The sequence below is a fragment of the Galeopterus variegatus genome, unplaced genomic scaffold, assembly GCF_000696425.1.
Source record: "Galeopterus variegatus unplaced genomic scaffold, G_variegatus-3.0.2 Scaffold5119, whole genome shotgun sequence".
NCBI classification, from domain to species: Eukaryota; Metazoa; Chordata; class Mammalia; order Dermoptera; family Cynocephalidae; genus Galeopterus; species Galeopterus variegatus.
Window position 1 is genome coordinate 73,100 of NW_007731230.1, and position 18,683 is coordinate 91,782.

The window sequence follows — 18,683 nt, forward strand, 5'->3', positions numbered from 1 at the left end:
GCAGAGGCCCCATGCAAGGTGGGGAGATGAGCTTTGAGAATAGTGGGAATCACATAACTTCGTAAGGCCCCTCAGTGCAGCTCAGTGACTTGATGATGAATCAGAAGTCATTCCACCAGGCCAAAACAAGGAGGGTGTGTAACACACAGTCTCAGGTGTGTGTGTGTGTTGGGGTGGGGGGGGACAAAATTTAGGTTATTCTGTTTTTTTCCAACAAACAAAAGACTAAAAAAGAGTGGCATTAAATGAGATTTAAGAAGGAAAAATATCAGGCCGGCCTCGCGGCTCACTCGGGAGAGTGCGGCGCTGGTAGTGCCAAGGCTGCAGGTTCAGATCCTATATAGGAATGGCTGGTGTGCTCACTAGCTGAGCGTGGTGCAGAACACACCGTGCCAAACCGGTCAAAAAAAAAAAGAAGAAGGAAAAATATCAACCAAATGTACTGTGTATCTCTCCTTTAGATCATGATTAGAACAAAACAAATAGAAAGCAAAACAAAACAAAAATTTGAGGCAACCAGGGACATTTGAACTACATATTTGATGATATCCGTTTAAATGTGATAATGGCAATATAGTTTTACTTGAGGTTTAATAAAATTAATAATTTTTTGTTTCATCACAGAAAAAAAAGAATAAAAGAGGATTCAGATTTAGTCTAATGCTTTATAGCCAAATACTGCATATTATAATCTCATAAATCAGTGAATTAAGCAATATATAAAAAAATACACAATAGAGCCAGTATCCCTAAGAGTTCAGACTCCACCAATGACCCTCCCTTAAAGTACAAATAATATATGTACCAGGATTCTGAATAGGATTTTCCCTTAACTCAGAATTGCAGCTAAACCCCTGGAGCTGAGAATCAACAGGCAGCAAGACCCCCACATTCTGAAGAGAGTGGCCACATGCTAGACACAACTCCACAGAAGTTGCTAAGAAGGGACACATCCAGCTCAATTTCTACTGTGCCATCATCCCATCACAACAGTGTAAGCAGACTGAGAACTGGAGAAGGATCCTTGACACAGGAATTGCTGGCCTTGAGAAAGTATACAAAGTCTTCTTTCCCCTTAAGGAAGGGAGTGCTTTTTCCCCAGCCCACTTCCCACTATGCCCTGTTCCCACTATGCTAAAACCAAGCGAGAGATTTCTAGAATCACACACAAATGGGAGAAGCCTATGAGAAAAAGATGCTGGCCTCTCATTGCTCTGTTGGGTATCTACTCATGCGGTAGACTTTCTTTTCCACTCTCTGTACCTGCTTAAGCAAGAGAAAAGGGAACTAGAGAGAGCTGGTGGAGCACAGAGGCAAGTCACAGCTGGCACGGCAAGGACATATTAGTCTCCTGGGTGCCCAATGGATACCATGGAAGAAAGCAGGGCTTTGAGTCATCTTGACAGAACCCCATCTAACAATCTGGCCCAGGGGCCACAGTACCCAAGGAGTAGGAGTCTGTGGAGGGCACCAAGCCTGGGAGCTGAGGGAGGAAGCAGAAAGAGGGGGAGCTAGAACAGACCTCCAGCATCAGAAAACCATGTCACAGGGAGGCACCCCAGAGAAGCCACACGTGAACCCATAGACAGACAGCACCAGGGCCTCAGCAACCATGAAGGAACTATCATACAAGCTGTGAAGTCAAAAGACTTTTCTCTAATCCTTCTTCTATGCAACAGCAACAGAGGAGCTAGAGCCAGTAGGAAGAGGGGAGAGTGGGATGAAAAAACAGATAGTCCAAAGATGTTGAGAGCAGTGGTGACCATTAATTGATTTGAGGAGGTGAAGGAAGATATTACTGATACAGTGACATCTGAACACAGATCTGAAGTACATGAGTAACCCAGATAAGGCCAGAGAGATGACAGGGACCAGACTGTGTCTGGCCTTGAAGGCTTTTGAATGACTTTGGTTTTAATTCAGAGATGGAAAGTTACTGAAGGGCTTTGATCAGAGAAGCGACACACAGTAACTCATGACCGTACACTGGCTGATGTGTTGAGAATAACCCGTGGGGAGGCAAGGGCAGAAGAAAAGACAGTAGTTAGAGGACTCCTGTAAAAACCCTGATGAAAGATGCAGGTGGCTTGGGCTAGGGTGGTAACATTAGAGGCAAGAAGAAATGCTTGATCCTGGATATATTCTGAAGACACAGCCAATGTGATTTCTTGCCTGACTGACTTCATGTGAGGAATCAAGAATGACTCCAATATTTCTGAACATGATAAGTGATGATTTTAACAAAGTATAAGTGACCGTTTAAAGGCTACATTATTTCTTAGGAATGTTATATGCTGATCCCTAAACCTTTACAAAATGGCACAGTAACTTAGAACTAATTGTTTTGAAGTGAGAATCCTCACATAAACTTAAGAAATCTTAGGCAAGTTGCTTAACTCCTGAACTTTGGCTTCCACCTCCGAAAACAGGGTCACCTTTTGCTTAATGCACAAACTGCTTCACGTGATCTCCTACTGGAGTATAAATGTTTATCATCACTGTATCCTCATCTCCTAGCCCAGTGAGTGATAATAGCAAATAAATACAATTTATAATAAAATTAATAAATAAAATTACTATTGTAAATCATAAAATTCAGTGACAGAAAACCTTGTAAAGTATTTACCTGAATCAAAAATATCTCTGCTCTTACTATACTTCCACAATAGCTGCTTCTCAAGTATCTGATGACAGATGTGTTTTCACTCATTCACCCAACAAATGTTACTGAACTCCTTTGCTGAGCCTGACAGCGTGCTGGGGGCTGAGGGCACACTGGAGAACAAGCTAATGCACTCCCTACCTCAACATGCTTACTGTCTGCCCTCAGACTTTTGTTCTCCATGCTAAATATCTAGTCTTTCAATTGTTCCTCCATGACATTACGCCCTTACCTACCCCCCACTATTGTCTGTCAATGCTCTTCTTAATTCTGCCATCTGGAACTGAACAAAATATTGGATCTAAGCATTGTCTAAATTAAGTTCCACTTTACATTCACCTGAACAAAACCACTAAGGAAGTGTAACAGTATGGTAAGTTTTTATATGATAGGCTTTTGACTTGTTTAGTTAGTCATTCATTTTTTTCACAGAATTAGCATTAAGAAATATGTATTAGGGACTGGGGATAAAACATGCCTGCCCTCAAGGAGCTCAAAGTATAGTGGAGGAGTATATAGATACAGACACCACAAATAACAATACAATGTGGGGGCTCAAATAACAAAGATACGTATAGAGTATTATGAAAGTACAAAGCAGGTGCAACTGTGCAATGGGTGGAGGCAGCAAAGCAGAGGGATGGTTAGGGCTAATATAAACTTTAAAACAAATTTAATTAATTAATTATTAATATTTTAATTGACAAATCATAATTGAAAACATTTATGCGGTACAGTGTGATGATTTGATAAACATTTGCAATGTGAGATGATTAAATCAAGCTCACAAACACATCCATCCCCTCACTTGCTTTTTTTTTTTTTTTTTTGGCAGCTGGCCAGTATGGAGACCTGAACCCTTGACCTTGGTGCTACGACACTGCATTCTAACCAACTAAGCTAACAAGCCATCCCCTGTTGCTTGCTTATTTATTTATTTATTTATTTATTTATTTATTTATTTATTTATTTATTTTTGTGGTGAGACATTAGAAATATATTCTCCTAGGTATGTTGAAATGCTGTGCAACAGATCTCAAAACATATTCCTCCTCTCTAACTGCAACTTTGTACCCTTTGACCAACATTTAAAAAATAGGGTACCTACAATGGAAAAAACTAGAGAGCCCAGAAATAAATTCGGACATCTACAACCAACTGATCTGTGACCTAGGTGATGAGAATACATACTGAGGACAAGACAATCCCTTCAGTAAATGGTGCTGGGAAAACTGGACATCTACATGCAGAAGTATAAGACTCCCCTACCTTTCATCATATACAAAAATTAACTCAAAATTGATTATTAAAGATTTAAATGTAAAACCCAAAACTTAAGAAACTACTAGAAGAAAATACAGGTGAAACAATCCACAACATGGGGTTGAGAAAGGATTTCATAATTAAGACTTCAAAAGAACAAGCAATAAAAGAAGTAGAGAAGTGGGATTATATCAAGCCAAAAGGCTTTTGCACACCAAAGGAAACTTAAAGTGAAGAGACAACCTACAGAATGGGAGAAAATACTTGCAAACTGACAAGAGCTTAATATCCAGAATATATAAGGAACTTAAACAACTCAACAGCAAAAAGACACATAACCCAACTGAGAAATGGATGAAGGATCTTAGTAGACATTTCTCAAAAGAAGACATACAAATGGGCAACAGGCATATGAAAAAATGCTCAACATCACTAATCATCAGGGAAATGCAAATAAAAATGAAACACCACCTCACTCTAGTTAGAATGGCTAATATCAGAAAGACAAAAGAAAACAAGTGATGGTGAGGATCTGGAGAACAGGGAACACTTGCACACTGTTGGAGGGAGTGTAAACTACTATAGCCATTATGGAAACTAGTTTGGAGATTCCTCAAAAAATTAAAAACAGAACTGTCATATGATCCAGTGATCTTACTATTAGGTATATACCCAAAGGAAATGAAGTCAGTATGTGAAAGAGATATCTGCATTCCCATGTTTATTACAGCACAATTTACAACAGCCAAGATATGGAATCAACCTACGTGTCCAACAACGAATGAATGGATTAAAAAAAAAATGTGGCCCCCCACAACCAGGCACACTGCCAACGCCAAGGAGCATGCCAAAAACATCACTTCCATGTGGGTGGCCCACCACAGCCACCACAACAACCACGGCTACTGCGAAAGCAGCTAGACATCACAACCACCATGCAGATGGTCCACCAGCCACTGGAGTGCATTGACACAAGGAGAGTCACCAGCAGAGATTAAGAAAAGAGGATGTCACTCTCCACAAAGCCCATTCCAGAGTGACAGAAGAAGCATCTGCTCTACAATAATGTTGGGGGACCTGAACATACCTCTCAGCATTGGACAGATCATCTAGCCAACAAATCAACAGAGTAACCATTTCTCTTTCAGAAGGAGAGAAGAAATCTAGGGTTATCAGAGGTGGAAGGGAGGAGGGAGACGGGGATAGGGGGAGATTGGACAAGGGGCATAAAAAGTAAGTACAATTTCTAACAATATATGTGCTAGTAATATTTACTTGATCAACATATGTCAATGTTGAACCCCCAAAATACGTATAATCAATTATGATTCAATAAGAATTTAAAAAATTAAAATTAAAAAATAAAAATAAAATTTTTAAAAATGTGGTGTGTATATATACATAATGCAATACTATTTAGCCCATAAAAAGAATGAAATCCTGTCATTTGTGGCAACATGGATGGACCTGGAGGACATTGTGTTAAGTGAAGTAAGCCAGGTACAGAAACAGAAATACCACATGATTTCACACATATATGGAACCTTTTTTAAAAACCAAAAAGTTGATATTATAGAAACAGAGTATAACAGTGGTTACCAGAGACTGGAGAGGGGAAAAGGGTAAGGAAAATCAGGGAGAGGGTTGGCCAACAGGTACAAAATCACAATTAGGAGGAATAAGTTCTGGTGTTCTATTGCACAGTAGGGTGACTATGGTTAACAGTTAAGTTTTGTACATTACATAATAGCTAGAGGAGAGGCTTTTGAATGTTTTTGCCACAAAGAAATGATAAATGTATGAGGTGATGGAGACATTAACTACCCTGACCTGATCATTATACAACATATATATATGTATCAAAACATCAGACTGCAACCCGGTAAGTATGTACAATTACAATGTGTCAATTAAAATAAAAAAATTTGAGGGGGCTGGCCCGTGGCTCACTTGGGACAGTGCAGTGCTGATAACACCAAGGCCATGGGTTTGGATCCCTATATAGGGATGACCAGTTAGCTCATTTCAGAGAGCGTGGTGCTGACAACACCAAGTCAAGGGTTAAGATCCCATTACCAGGCATCTTTAAAAAAAAAAGACTTTTTTTTAAAAGGCTGAAAGGACAAGATGTATCGGAGTAAGGGGCTGAAAGGTGAGGAAGTGGAGCAAGAGAAAGATAACAAACCTAGCAAACTTCACAATTCAGCCAAGTCATGGTTGTGCTGGTCTGAACCCTGGTTTGGAGGCAACAAGAACACCTGAATTACTGTTACCCGTGGATTTCATTGGTGCCTGTAACCTGAGAGAGAAGCAGGATTCTCTTAGGGTCGTTGGGCAGGCCTTAGAAGATGCAAGTTCCTTCTCTCTCTCTAACACTAACCTAATTAGAAGCAGAGAACATAAAGATGGTGAAAACAATGATCATCTAATGTTGATGTTAAGTAAAATGTCTTGAGATATTTTTTTAATTTAAAAATAATTTTTAAAATATAGACCATAAGGTACCTAGATTGGGAAATGTTGGGAGAGGACTGGAGAAAGGAGACAAGAAAAGCATTCTGGCCTAAGGGAGAGAAACAACACTATGTGAGTTTGCTGCGTCCACAACAGCATTTCCCCAAATGTTTCATGGGGGAAATGTTAAAAAGTATTACATCGAATGATGATGATGATGATGACAGAAGATTCCATGGTGAAATAAGTCGGGAAATACCAAACTTATTTGGTTTGAAACAAGTTATGTTTACTGCAGTTCTTGTTGGAGTCTTTCACAGATTCATGTACATTATAATTTCCAAAAGGAGAAATACAATATACAGTTTTCCTGAATTGTTAACTCTGCAATCCTTCTCTGGGAGGACATTTTTGCATAACTAATATTCCTTGGGAAATGCTGTTCTAAAGCATGTAGTGAAGGCAAGAAGTGCTGAGATAAGTACTCAAGTCTTGCTGACTGGTGCTCTAACACTGTTTTTTCTTTATTTGGGGGAAAGAAGTTTAAGAACACTCTGTTAGAATTAATTGAAAAGCCTTGTAACCTCAAGGTTCACTGATGCAGGGTGCTATGTCCTATCAGGAGATGGGATTGGCTCTGGACAAGATGAAATAAGCAATTAAGGAATAATGTCTGTGAACAGATCTGTAGAAGCCAAATTAACAAGCAGATGGGGATGGAGCTGTCAGGATTCATAAGAGCCCCTAGAGTCAGTAATGGAAAGACTAGTCCCTGTTGGGGTACACACAAGCACAGCAAAAATAATCAAGATTAGATGGACAAAGTAGAAGCCAATAGAAAAAGTACCACAGTATCTTAGCCCATTGAAAGCCTGGGCAGGTAGTCAGATTATGAGATGCGTAGGTCAGTTAAACAAAGACAAAAACAGAAAGACAAGCACACAGCTAGATCTTAACAGCAAAAAGATGTGCTGCCCCAGTTCACTGACTTCCCTGGAAAGACTAAATCCCTGAGAGAAAATGGCCTAGTGGTTTGCAGAAGAAAATAATAGGGAGAGCCAGTTGCAGTAAAGGATTAAGAAACAATGAAAAGAAAATTCCTATCAACTAGATAGGAATCTGGGAATTCCTATCTAGTGTTTAATCTAGGAATTTTAGAGATCCTAGATTAAGAGAAAGAAACAAGGTAGAAGAAGCCCTGAAGGAATTCTGAAGCAACTCCAAGAATCATCATAAAAGAATGATCGGAGTCAGAGTTTACAAAGAAGGAATCTATATGATTAGCCAGGAATGACAGATGGAGAAAGAAAGATATTCTAACTCCCCACCACCTCCTCTACACACATTATTTGGTTCTGGATGGCAAGTTCGAAGAGTCCGGTTTAAAAAAACAAAAAGAAAAAAACTAGAAAGAACTCCATAAATATTTTCAGTAGTTGCTTTAAAGTCAAGTACTAGGCATTAAAGATGTCTATATGGGGAAAACTGCCCTTTAAAAATCACGAAACAGTGCCCAGTGTGATACCACGTGGACAAAGCAGAAGTGGAGAAATCAATAGACTGTGAGACAGAATATCTAGATTCCATTTGTCTCCAGCACAGCTAGTCATATAACCAGATTCCTATTTTTTTTTTCTTTAATCTGTCAAAGGGAGTACTAATAAACATCTTGATTTCCTCACCAAGCTGGAAGTTCAAATGAGATGTGAACACACACTGAACAATGTAAAAAGCTAAATACTCACATAAGGCATGATTATAGCTTCCAGGGACTATTTCTTTTATCTTTGGAGAATCTTCAGTTATATGCTTAATAGGGTTTGGGTTGTTCTTTAAAAGAAGAATTTGATATAAGGATTTATCTGTATTACTTATGATATCAGGCTTTGTCTATAATGCTTTTCTCCATATTCTGAAAGCAATTTCTAGAAGTAAGGAAAAAGGAGAAGATGAATTCAACTTAGCTGGGTTCCTCAGAAACCACTGTAGAGGCTGCTACACATATTTTCTAGGAACTGATTTAAAGTTTCTGCTTCCTGGGCTGTGTCATCAATGTACAGAGCCTGTGGTAAATTTGGTACTAGATTCATCAATTCATGAAATTGGTATATTTGGAAGAAAAAAATAAAGGAGACAAGAGACATTCAAATACCAGCACAGCAAGAATTTCCAGTTAAATTCTAATTACTCTGGAATGTATTACTTCTAACACATATATAAGAAACAGTGAATCACTCAGTTACTAAGAGATGTATCCTGGCTCACCTCCTTTGGTACTAGCAGTATTTTTATATATCTTCACAGATACCAATCTCTAGGCTAGAATTCCTTTCACCATGGCCCTTCCATTTTGTGGGAATAATTTAGCTTTATTATATGCCTAAAGATCACCTGTAGTTTAAATCACTTTCATCATGACCAGCGAAGTCATGATGGAGAGCCAGGCATCACTGCATGAAGAAAAGAAAAGGCAAACAAGCTGCAAGTTCACAGGTTTGCCAATTGTAAATATGCACATAGAATCATGACACACTGTTGACCCTTCTTTCCCAAATATCAGGAAGCTTGAAAGAATATAAAATGCTCATCCTAAATGTAGCTGGTATATTTTAAAGCCAAATCTGATAAAGTACATGGGGCTCACTATTTATAGCATTATTTAACTTCATGGCTCTGTCTTTTTAGGAATTTCCACCCCTAGCCCCCAAAGAAAAGTTTAGATGAAGAAGAAATAGCTACTTAACTACTGCCCAAGTGAGAATATCTGTTTTCTAGGAATTAAATTCTTTTTAAAGGGAGGATCCTGATCAAGAATTGGGAGTAAGTATGAAACCTTCTTCCCCCGACCCCAAATTTATATTTTGGGAAAATGTCAAACCAAAAATACATATAAATAGTACAATGAACACCATATATACCTCTCACCTAGATTCACCAACTTCCAACATTTTCCCCATATTAGACTCAGCTGTGTGTATATATGTTCTGTAGTGTTGTGCAATTTGTAAATAAGTTGCACACTTCATGACCCGTCATCCCCAAATATCTGAGCATGCATATCCTAAGGACAAGGACATGCACAAACATAACCATAACACCACTGTCACTCTCAAGAGATCTAGCATCAATATATGATATCTTATAGTTCATATTAAAATGTCTCTAATTGTGCCAATAATGTTTGTTATGGTTGGCAATGTTTCTCATTCTTCCAATCCAGGATCTTATATTGGATTTAGTTATATTTCTTTAGTTTCCCTTCATCTTAAACAGACCATCTACCTTCTTTGGGATTTCATGACATTGACATGCGTTGAAGAGGCCAGATCAATTATTGTTTTTAGAATGTCCCACAATTTGGAATTGTCTGATTATTTCCCAATGATTAGATTCAGTTAGATTCAGATTAGTTAACATTTAGGGCAAGAAACTACATAGGGGATGTTGTATCTTTCTCACTCTATCACATCAGGAGGCAGATAATATTAGTTTGTCCCATTTATTTAAATAAAGTGGCATATGCTAGATTTCTCTGCTACAAAGATATACTTTTCCTTTTTAATTATTAAGTAACCTGAGAAATTTTGAGACAGTGTGGATATTTGTTTCCCAACAACCTTTTATCCAATGGTTTTAGCAGCCATTGATGATTTCTACCTGAATCACTTATTGCATCAGTGATTGCAAAATGGTAATTTTCTTATTTTATCATTCCTTCTACATTTACAACCTGGTAATTCTTTTGTAATATCACTATGGACTCATAGATTCTTAATTTTTTTTTAAGGCATTATAATCCATCAGTATTATTACTCTTTTTGATATTCAAACTGTCCCAAAATTGCCAAAGAGGACATCATCAGGTAGACTCCCATATCTTTTGTGATGTCCCCATCAGTTTTTGAGTTCTTCCTTGCCTTGTTCTTGTGCTGCTTCTGAAAGCTATCTCTTCACAGCATCCTGGTTATTTTTATGAGGGAATGGTATTCAGAGACCAAAATCTGGGTGCCAGATATGCTCATTGTTGTTGACTGTCATTGCTTCTAAGCTTTCAGTGAGCATAGCTAGCAAATATATTTCTAAAACAATTCATGAGTTCCTCTGCAAACCAATTAGAAAATATTAGACGACGCAATAGAAAAATGGGAAGTGCTGTTCCCACCTACAGTGTAGGAACTACAAAAAACATTGTTCTCACCCTAAAAATGAGAAAAAGACAGATAATCTATAAAATCATAACTTTTCTTAAGTCCATCAGAGAGCTAAGATTCCAAGACAACCAAATAACCTGAATTCCAATAAAAGACAAGTCACTCCAAAGGAGAGATGGGATACAAGAAAAGTTTCACCTCTAGCAAAGCATGAGAGAAAGAGGTGGCCACCATATAAACAGGTAAGACAAAATCAGTCACTGTCCTAAGTGCTTTATATTTATTAGCTCTTTTGATATTCAAAACAACCAGATGAGGTAGGTGAATTATTTATGGTCCAAAGGTAATCAACAGAAGAAATAAAAATAGCGACTCAACTATACTGGGAGGAGATATAAAAAAAACCGTAATGTACAAGGGTACTTCAAAAAGTTTGTGGAAAAACTGAATTGAAAGATAATACAAATCTTTCCATGAGCTTTCTTTAAAAAAAAAAAAATGATGACCGGTAAGGGTATCTTAACCCTTGACTTGGTGTTGTCAGCACCACGCTCTCCCAAGTGAGCTAACTGGCCATCCCTATATAGGGATCCGAACCTGTGGCCTTGGAGTTATCAGCACCACACTCTCCCAAGTAAGCCACAGGCCAGCCCCTTCCATGAATTTTCTGAAGACCCCTCGTATAACAAAGAGGTCAAGAGATAAGGTCTACAACTGATAAATCAAAAAGCATCATATACTTAACACTACTGAACTGTACATTGGTTAGGATGGTAAATTTCATGTTATGTGTTGTTTACCACAATTTTTTAAAAAAGTGAAATATAAGCATATTAATTAGTAATAAAAACTAGAATTAACAGATAAAATTATTTTTCTCTGGTAATACTTGGGACAGGAAAGAAAGAGGGACTGTTGTTTTCATTATAATCTCATTTGAACTACTACAGTTCCTTTTCTTTCACATGTATGCATGTATTACTTTGATAGTTTTTCAAAATCTGAAGAAAAGATTTACCTTAATCTGCAACACATCAAGTGGAACCGTCTCTCCTTTCACAATAGCAAGGGTAGCATCTGTAATATGTCTAAAACAGAATGACAAGGAAATGATCATGCTGTGAGAAATAAGCAGCACCTCCCCCTGCTACACACATACACACACACACACGCACACACGCACGCACACTCCTGCTCAGAGTACTAGTAGATGAGTCAGGAAAAAGAACCAGTCCTTCAAAATAGTCTAAGAAGGCAGAACAAAAGAGCATAAAAGAATACTAATACAGGGCCGGCCTGGTGGCGCACTGGAGAGTGCGCCGCTTGGGAGCGCTGCGGCGCTCCCGCCGAGGGTTTGGATCCCATGTGGAGACCAGTTCCCGCTCACTGGCTGAGCGCGGTGCGGGCGCAACACCGAGGGTTGCGATCCCATTACCGGTCAGTAAAAAATAAGACAAAAAGGAAAAAAAAAAATACAAATACAGTGGACTCGATGCAGACTCGAAGAGGCTTCCGCAAAGAGAAATTTATACAAAGTACAAATCATTTATTCATTTAACATTTATTGAGTCTCCATATTGCGCCTGATTCAGACATACCACTGGAAAATATGCTACTTAAATAAATAACATCTTTATTCACTGTAAGAAATTCAGGCACTTAAAAACAAAACAAAACAATATTTTATACTCGAACAGCCAGAAGGGTAACTAAAGGACAGTTTTTGCTGCAGTTACCTTAGCAAAAGATTAACCAGAACCCAAGACAAATTTCTCTTATTTTCGAGGATTACTAGGATGTATTTCATTTTAATTGCTGTTTCTTTTATTCAGAGACACAAGGCTTTTCTTATCTACATTCTGATAGTCTTTTGAAAAGTCTATAAGTAAAAAAGTACTCATCAAAAGGCATGTATTATTGATGTCCATTCAGGACATGTGAAAGTATGCCAAGCTTAGAAACAGTTCTAGAGTTCATAGTTTAATTAGATCCAAGGTTAGACACACATAAATACACAACAGATAGTCAACAAAAGAAAAATTAAATCAACAAGTGGCTAAACAATAAGATATTTGCTCTCAGAGGAGAGAGAATGAAAGGACCTGCATCAAGCCCTTCCTTGTCCAGCCTGTCCGCCCCTCCTGTAACCTATCTGCAGCCTCTGTGCATGGCTGGCTACTTTCACCCTTCAGATCTGGGCTGGAATACCACTGTCTCAGAGAGCCCTACCTGAGCCAGCCTAGAGGTGGGTCCTTCCCCATAATTCTCTATCACTGAACTGTGCTCATTTCCCTTCATAATAGATCACAACTTATGATATATATATATTTTTATTTACTTTACTATCTGCCTCCTCCTGGAGACCAAAAGTTTCATGAGGTTAAGGACGATGTACATCCACTTGTTGGCCAATATAAAACCTACACATAGCACAATGCATGGCACATAATAGTCACTCAACATTTACCGAATAAATTTTTATTCTACAGAACTTCAAGCGTATAAAAGAGTACAGAAAAGAGTACCATGAACTCCTACAAATTCCTCATCTAACCTCAACAATGATCAACTCAAGGTCAATCTTATTTCCTTTCATATCCCCCACTCATTGCCCCCTACCCTGTATCAATTAAAGCAAATTCTGGATATCTTAACACTTCATCCATAAATAGTTCCTTATAGAGAGAAGGCAAAAGCTCTTGTTTAAAAAACATAAAACACTGTTATCAGACCCAAAACATTAAATAATTCTTTTATATCAACTCCTATTTAGTGAATGTTCAACTTTCCTCAATTATTCTCCAACCTATACACACACACACACACACACACACACACACACACACCAATATATATGTTTGTTTATTCAAATCAGGATCCAAATAAGATGTATACACTGCAACTGGCTTGTATATCTCAAGTGTCTTCTAAACTATAGATTCCCTCACCTTTTCTTTTTTCCTACTTACTGAAGAAATGGGTAGTTTGTCTGAGTTTCTGAGGGTTTGGATTTTATAGATTGTATCTCCATGATATGAAAATGCATTTCTGTTCCCTGTATCTCCTGAAAATCTGTCCCTAGAATAGAAAATCTATCTCAGATTTAGCTTTGAGTTTTGGGCAAAAATACTCCACATGTAGTGGGTGTGTATTTCCACCAGGAAGTACATAATATCAGCTTATCTCTCTTTTTGTGAAGGTGGCAACTAGGATTTATTAATTAACCAGTTGCAAACTGATGATGTTTTAATTCTATTCCTTCTAATTTATTATCTGGTCTATAAAGAGAAACTTTCCCTCATCAATAACTTGGATACCCCATAATATGTTATATAAGAAAAGTCTGAATAAATGTCTTTTTTTTTTCTTAACCAATTTTCAAAATAAGAAGTTGATTCCCTAGTATTATCCCAAAGTGGCCAATGAGTTTTTCATTTTTAATTATTTTCTTAGTATCATTATGAATTCATTCAAAGATTTAAATATGTATTTGATATGTTTCAATACATAACAATAATTAGCTTTATTGATACTCAAATTGTCCCAAATGAATGAATATTAATAGTTGAGCACAAGGGTCAGTATATGATTAGAATGAACGATGACAAAGAATTGCCGCAAAAGGTCCATGTTAACATTAACTAAATTGAAGAGAAACTAACAGCTCTTCCCTAATGCTTACTTAATCAGAATTAAGTCTGAAAGGACTACTTTAGTTTTTTTTAACTTTTTTTTTAAGATTTTATTTTTTTTGGAGTAGTTTTAGGTTCACCACAAAATTAAGAGTAAGGTACAGAGGTTTCCCATATACCCCCTGCCCACGTGCATTACCAACATCTCCCACCAGAGTGGTACACTTGTTGCAACTGATGAACCTACATCAACATATCATTATCACCTAAAGTTCCTAGTTTACATTAGGGTTCAATCTTTGTAGTGTACATTCTATGAGTTTGTACAAATGGATAATGACGTGTATCCACCATTGTAGTATCATACAGAGTATTTCCACCACCCTAGAAATCCGCTGGGCTCTGCCTTTTCTAATGCTCCCCCACAATCCCTGGCAACCACTGATCTTTTTATTATCTCCACAGTTTTGCCTTTTGCAGATGTCAAATAGTTAGAATCATACAGTGTGTAGCCTTTTCACATTGGCTTCTGTCACTTAATATTAGGTATTTAAGGTTCTAATATGGATTGAATGTGTCCCCAAAGTTTCATGTATTAGAAACTAAATCCCCACTGTGACAGTGTTAAGAGGGTGGGAAATCCTATTATGGTAAATAAAACTGCAAAAAAGCCTCTGAAAATGTAAAAAATTTTATTTCTTTATAAATTACCCAGTTTCGGGTATTTTGTTATAAGCAACAGAGATGGACTAACACAATTTTCAGGTCTCTTTATAGCTTTATAGGTCATTTCTTTTTAGCACTAAATAATATTCCATTGTCTGGAGGTGCCAGAGTTTATTAATCCATTCACCTCCTGAAGAACATCTTGGTTGCTTCCAAGTCCTAGTGATTACGAATAAAGCTGCTATAAACATCTTTGTGCAGGGTTTTGTGTAGACTTAAGTTTTCAACTCCTCTGGGTAAATACCAAGGAATGCAATTGCCAAACTATATGATAAGAGTATATTTAGTTTTATAGGAAACTTCCAAAATGTCTTCCAAAGTGACTATACCACTTTGCAACTCCACCAGCATGAGTGAGATTTCCTGCCACTCACTCCAATCCTTGACAGCATTTGGTATTGTCAGTGTTCCAGATTTGGGTCATTCTTATAAGTATGTAGTGGCATCTCATTGTTTTAATTTGCATTTCCTTCATGACATATGATATTGAGCATCTTTTCATAAGCTCATTTGTCATCAATAAATCTTTTTTGGTGAGGTGGCAGTTAAAGTTCTTTGGCCCATTGTTAATTATGGTGTTTGTTTTCTTATTGTTGAGTTTTAAGAGTTCTTTGTATATTTTGGATAACAGTCTTTTATCAGGAATCTTGCAAATATTTTCCCCATGTCATCGAATGGGAATGTCTTCTCATTCTCTTGACACTGTCTCTCACAAAGCAGAGTTTTTAACTTTAATGAAATCCAGTTTATCAATTATTTCTTTAAGATTGTACCTTTGGTATTGTACCTAAAAAGTCATCACCATATCAAAGATCACCTAGGTTTCCTCCTATGATACTTCTAAGAGTTTTATAGTTTTGCATTTCACATTTAAGTGTATGGTGCATTTTGAGTTAATTTTTATTAAAGGTGGAAGGTCTGTGTCTAGATTCATATTTTTGTATATAGATGTCCAGTTGTTCCAGCAGCATTTGTTAAAAAGACTTTTTTGCTCCATTGTATTGACTCTGCTCTTTTGTCAAAGATCAATTGAATGTACTTACGTGGGTCTATTTCTGGGCTTTCTATTCGTTCCATCAATATATTTGTCTATTCTTTCCCCATCACCACACTATTTTGATGACTGTAGATTTTTAAGTCTTCAAGTTGGGTAGTATCAGTCCTCCAACTTTGTTCTTCTATATTGTGCTGGCTATTCTGGATCTTTTGCCTCTCCATATACGCTTTAGAATCAATACGTAAATATCCACAAAATAACTTACTGAGTTTTTGACAGGGATTGTACATTAAATCTATAGGTCGAGTTGGAAGAAATGACATCTTGACAATACTGAATCTACCCATTCATAATCTTGGAATATCCACCCATTTATTGAGTTCTTTGACCTCAATCATCAGGGTTTCACAGTTTTCTTCATATAGATCTTAATACGGACAAGTATTTCATTTTGGGGTATATTAATGTAAATGGTATTGTGCTTTTAATTTCAAATTCCACTTGTTCATTCTTAGTATATAGGAAAGGGATTGACTTTTGTATATGAGGGGACTTTAAAAAGATCATGGAACCTATTAGATCAGGAACAAGACAAGGACACCCACTTTCACCACTTCTATTCAACATAGTATTGGAATTCCTAGACATAGCAATTAGACAGAATAAAAAACTAAAAAAGGCATCAAAATTGGAAAGGAAGAGTTCAAACTGTCCCTGTTTACAGATGACATGATCTTACATATAAAAAACCTTAAAGAGTTCACCCAAAAAATGTTAGAACTAATAAATGAATTCAGTAAAGTTGGAGGATACAAAATCAACATAAAAAGTCAGTAGGTTGGTAGCATTTCTATATAATAACAGCAAACTATCTAAAAAAGAAATCAATAAAACAATTTCTTTTACAATAACTACAAAAAACAAACAAACAAAAAAGATACCTAGGAATAAATTTAATCAAGGAGGTGTAAGATCTCTACTATGAAAACTATAAAACTTTGAAGAAAGAAGTTAAAGAGCACACAAATAAACAGAAACATAGCCTGTATTCGTGGATTGGAAGAATTAATACAGAAATAGAAAAAACAACTCTAAAATTCATATGGAACCAAAAAAGACCCTGAATAGACAAGATAGACCAATAGAACAGAATAGAGAGCCCAAAAATAAATTAACGTACCTACAGCCAACTGATCTTTGACAAAGGTGCCAAGAATACATATTGGGTAAAAGACAGTGCTTCAATAAATGTGCTAGAGCTGAGCCCGTGGCACACTCAGGAGAGTGCGGCGCTGGGAGCGCAGCGGCACTCCCGCCGCGGTTCAGATCCTATATAGGGATGACCGGTTCACTCACAGCGCTCACTGGCTGAGTGCAGTGCAGCCAGTCTCAAAAAGAACAAAAACATTTAAAAAAATAAAAATAAATGTGCTAGGAAAACTGGATATCCATATGCAGAAAATGAGACTAGACCCCTAACTCTCACCATATGCAAAACCCAACTCAAAATGGTTAAAGATTTAAACATAAAACCTGAAACTATAAAACTACTAGAAGAAAACATGACATGGGGCTGGGCAAGGATTTTATATGTAAGACTTCAAAAGCACAAGCAAGAAAAGCAAAAATTGATAAATAGGATTACATCAAGCAAAAAGCCTTTGCACATCAAAGGAATCTATTATCAGAGTGAAGAGACAACCTACAAAACGGGAGAAAACATTTGCAAACTATACATCTGACAAGGGCTCAATATCAAGAATATGTACAGAACTTAAACAACAAAGGCAAAAAAGACAAATAACCCAGTTGAGAAATGGGCAAAGGATCTTAATAGACATTTCTCAAAAAAAGACATACAAATGGGCAACAGGCATATGAAGAGATGCTCAACATCACTAATCATCAGAGAAATGCAAATCAAAACAATGAGATACTATCTCCCTCCAGTTAGAATGGCCATTATCAAAAAGACAAAAGAAAACAAGTGTTGGCAAGGATGTGGAGAAAAGGGAACACTTGCACACTGTTGGTGGGAGCATAAACTAGCACAACAATATGAAAAATTGTTTGGAGAAACCTCAAAAAATTAAAAATAGAATTACCATATGATCCAGCAATCCCACTATTGGGTATGTACCCAAAGGAAATGACGTCAGTATGTGAAAGAGATATCTGCATTTCCATGTTTATTGCAGCACAATTTACAACAGCCAAGATATGGAATCATCCTAAGTGTCCAACAACAGATGAACAGATTTTTAAAATGTGGTATACATGCACAACGAAGTAGCTAGAAGAGAGGCTTTTGAATGTTCTCACCTTAAAGAAATAATAAATACATGAGGGGCCAGCCTGTGGCTCACTTGGGAGAGTGTGGTGCTGATAACACCAAGGCCACGGGTTCGGATCCCTATGTAGGGATGGCCAGTTAGCTCATTTGGGAGAGCGTGGTGCTGACAACACCAAGTCAAGGGTTAAGATGCCCTTACTGGTCATCTTTGAAAATAATAATAATAATAATAATAATAATAAATACATGAAGTGATGGATATATTAACTACCCTAACCCAATCATTATACAACATATATATATCTAAACATCAGATTGTCTCCATAAGGATGTATAACTACAATGTGTCGATTAAAATAAAAGTTTTTTTTAAAATCATGGAAAAATAGGGGCCGGCCCGGTGGCGCACTGGATAAGTGCGCCGCTTGGGAAGCGCGGCGGCGCTTCTGCCCGAGGGTTCGGATCCCACATACAGACCGGTTCCCGCTCACTGGCTGAGCGAGGC

General features: G+C 37.3%; 1 protein-coding gene across 1 annotated transcript in view; it reads right to left on the bottom strand.

Moving 5' to 3' along the window:
* The window catches only part of AGK (acylglycerol kinase), a 113,649-nt gene that overhangs the window by 22,531 nt on the left and 72,435 nt on the right, over positions 1-18,683 (bottom strand). The window contains exon 9 of the mRNA XM_008588953.1: positions 11,549-11,618. Within this exon, the coding sequence (XP_008587175.1) occupies positions 11,549-11,618 (70 nt within the window). The remainder of the gene's footprint in view (positions 1-11,548; positions 11,619-18,683) is intronic.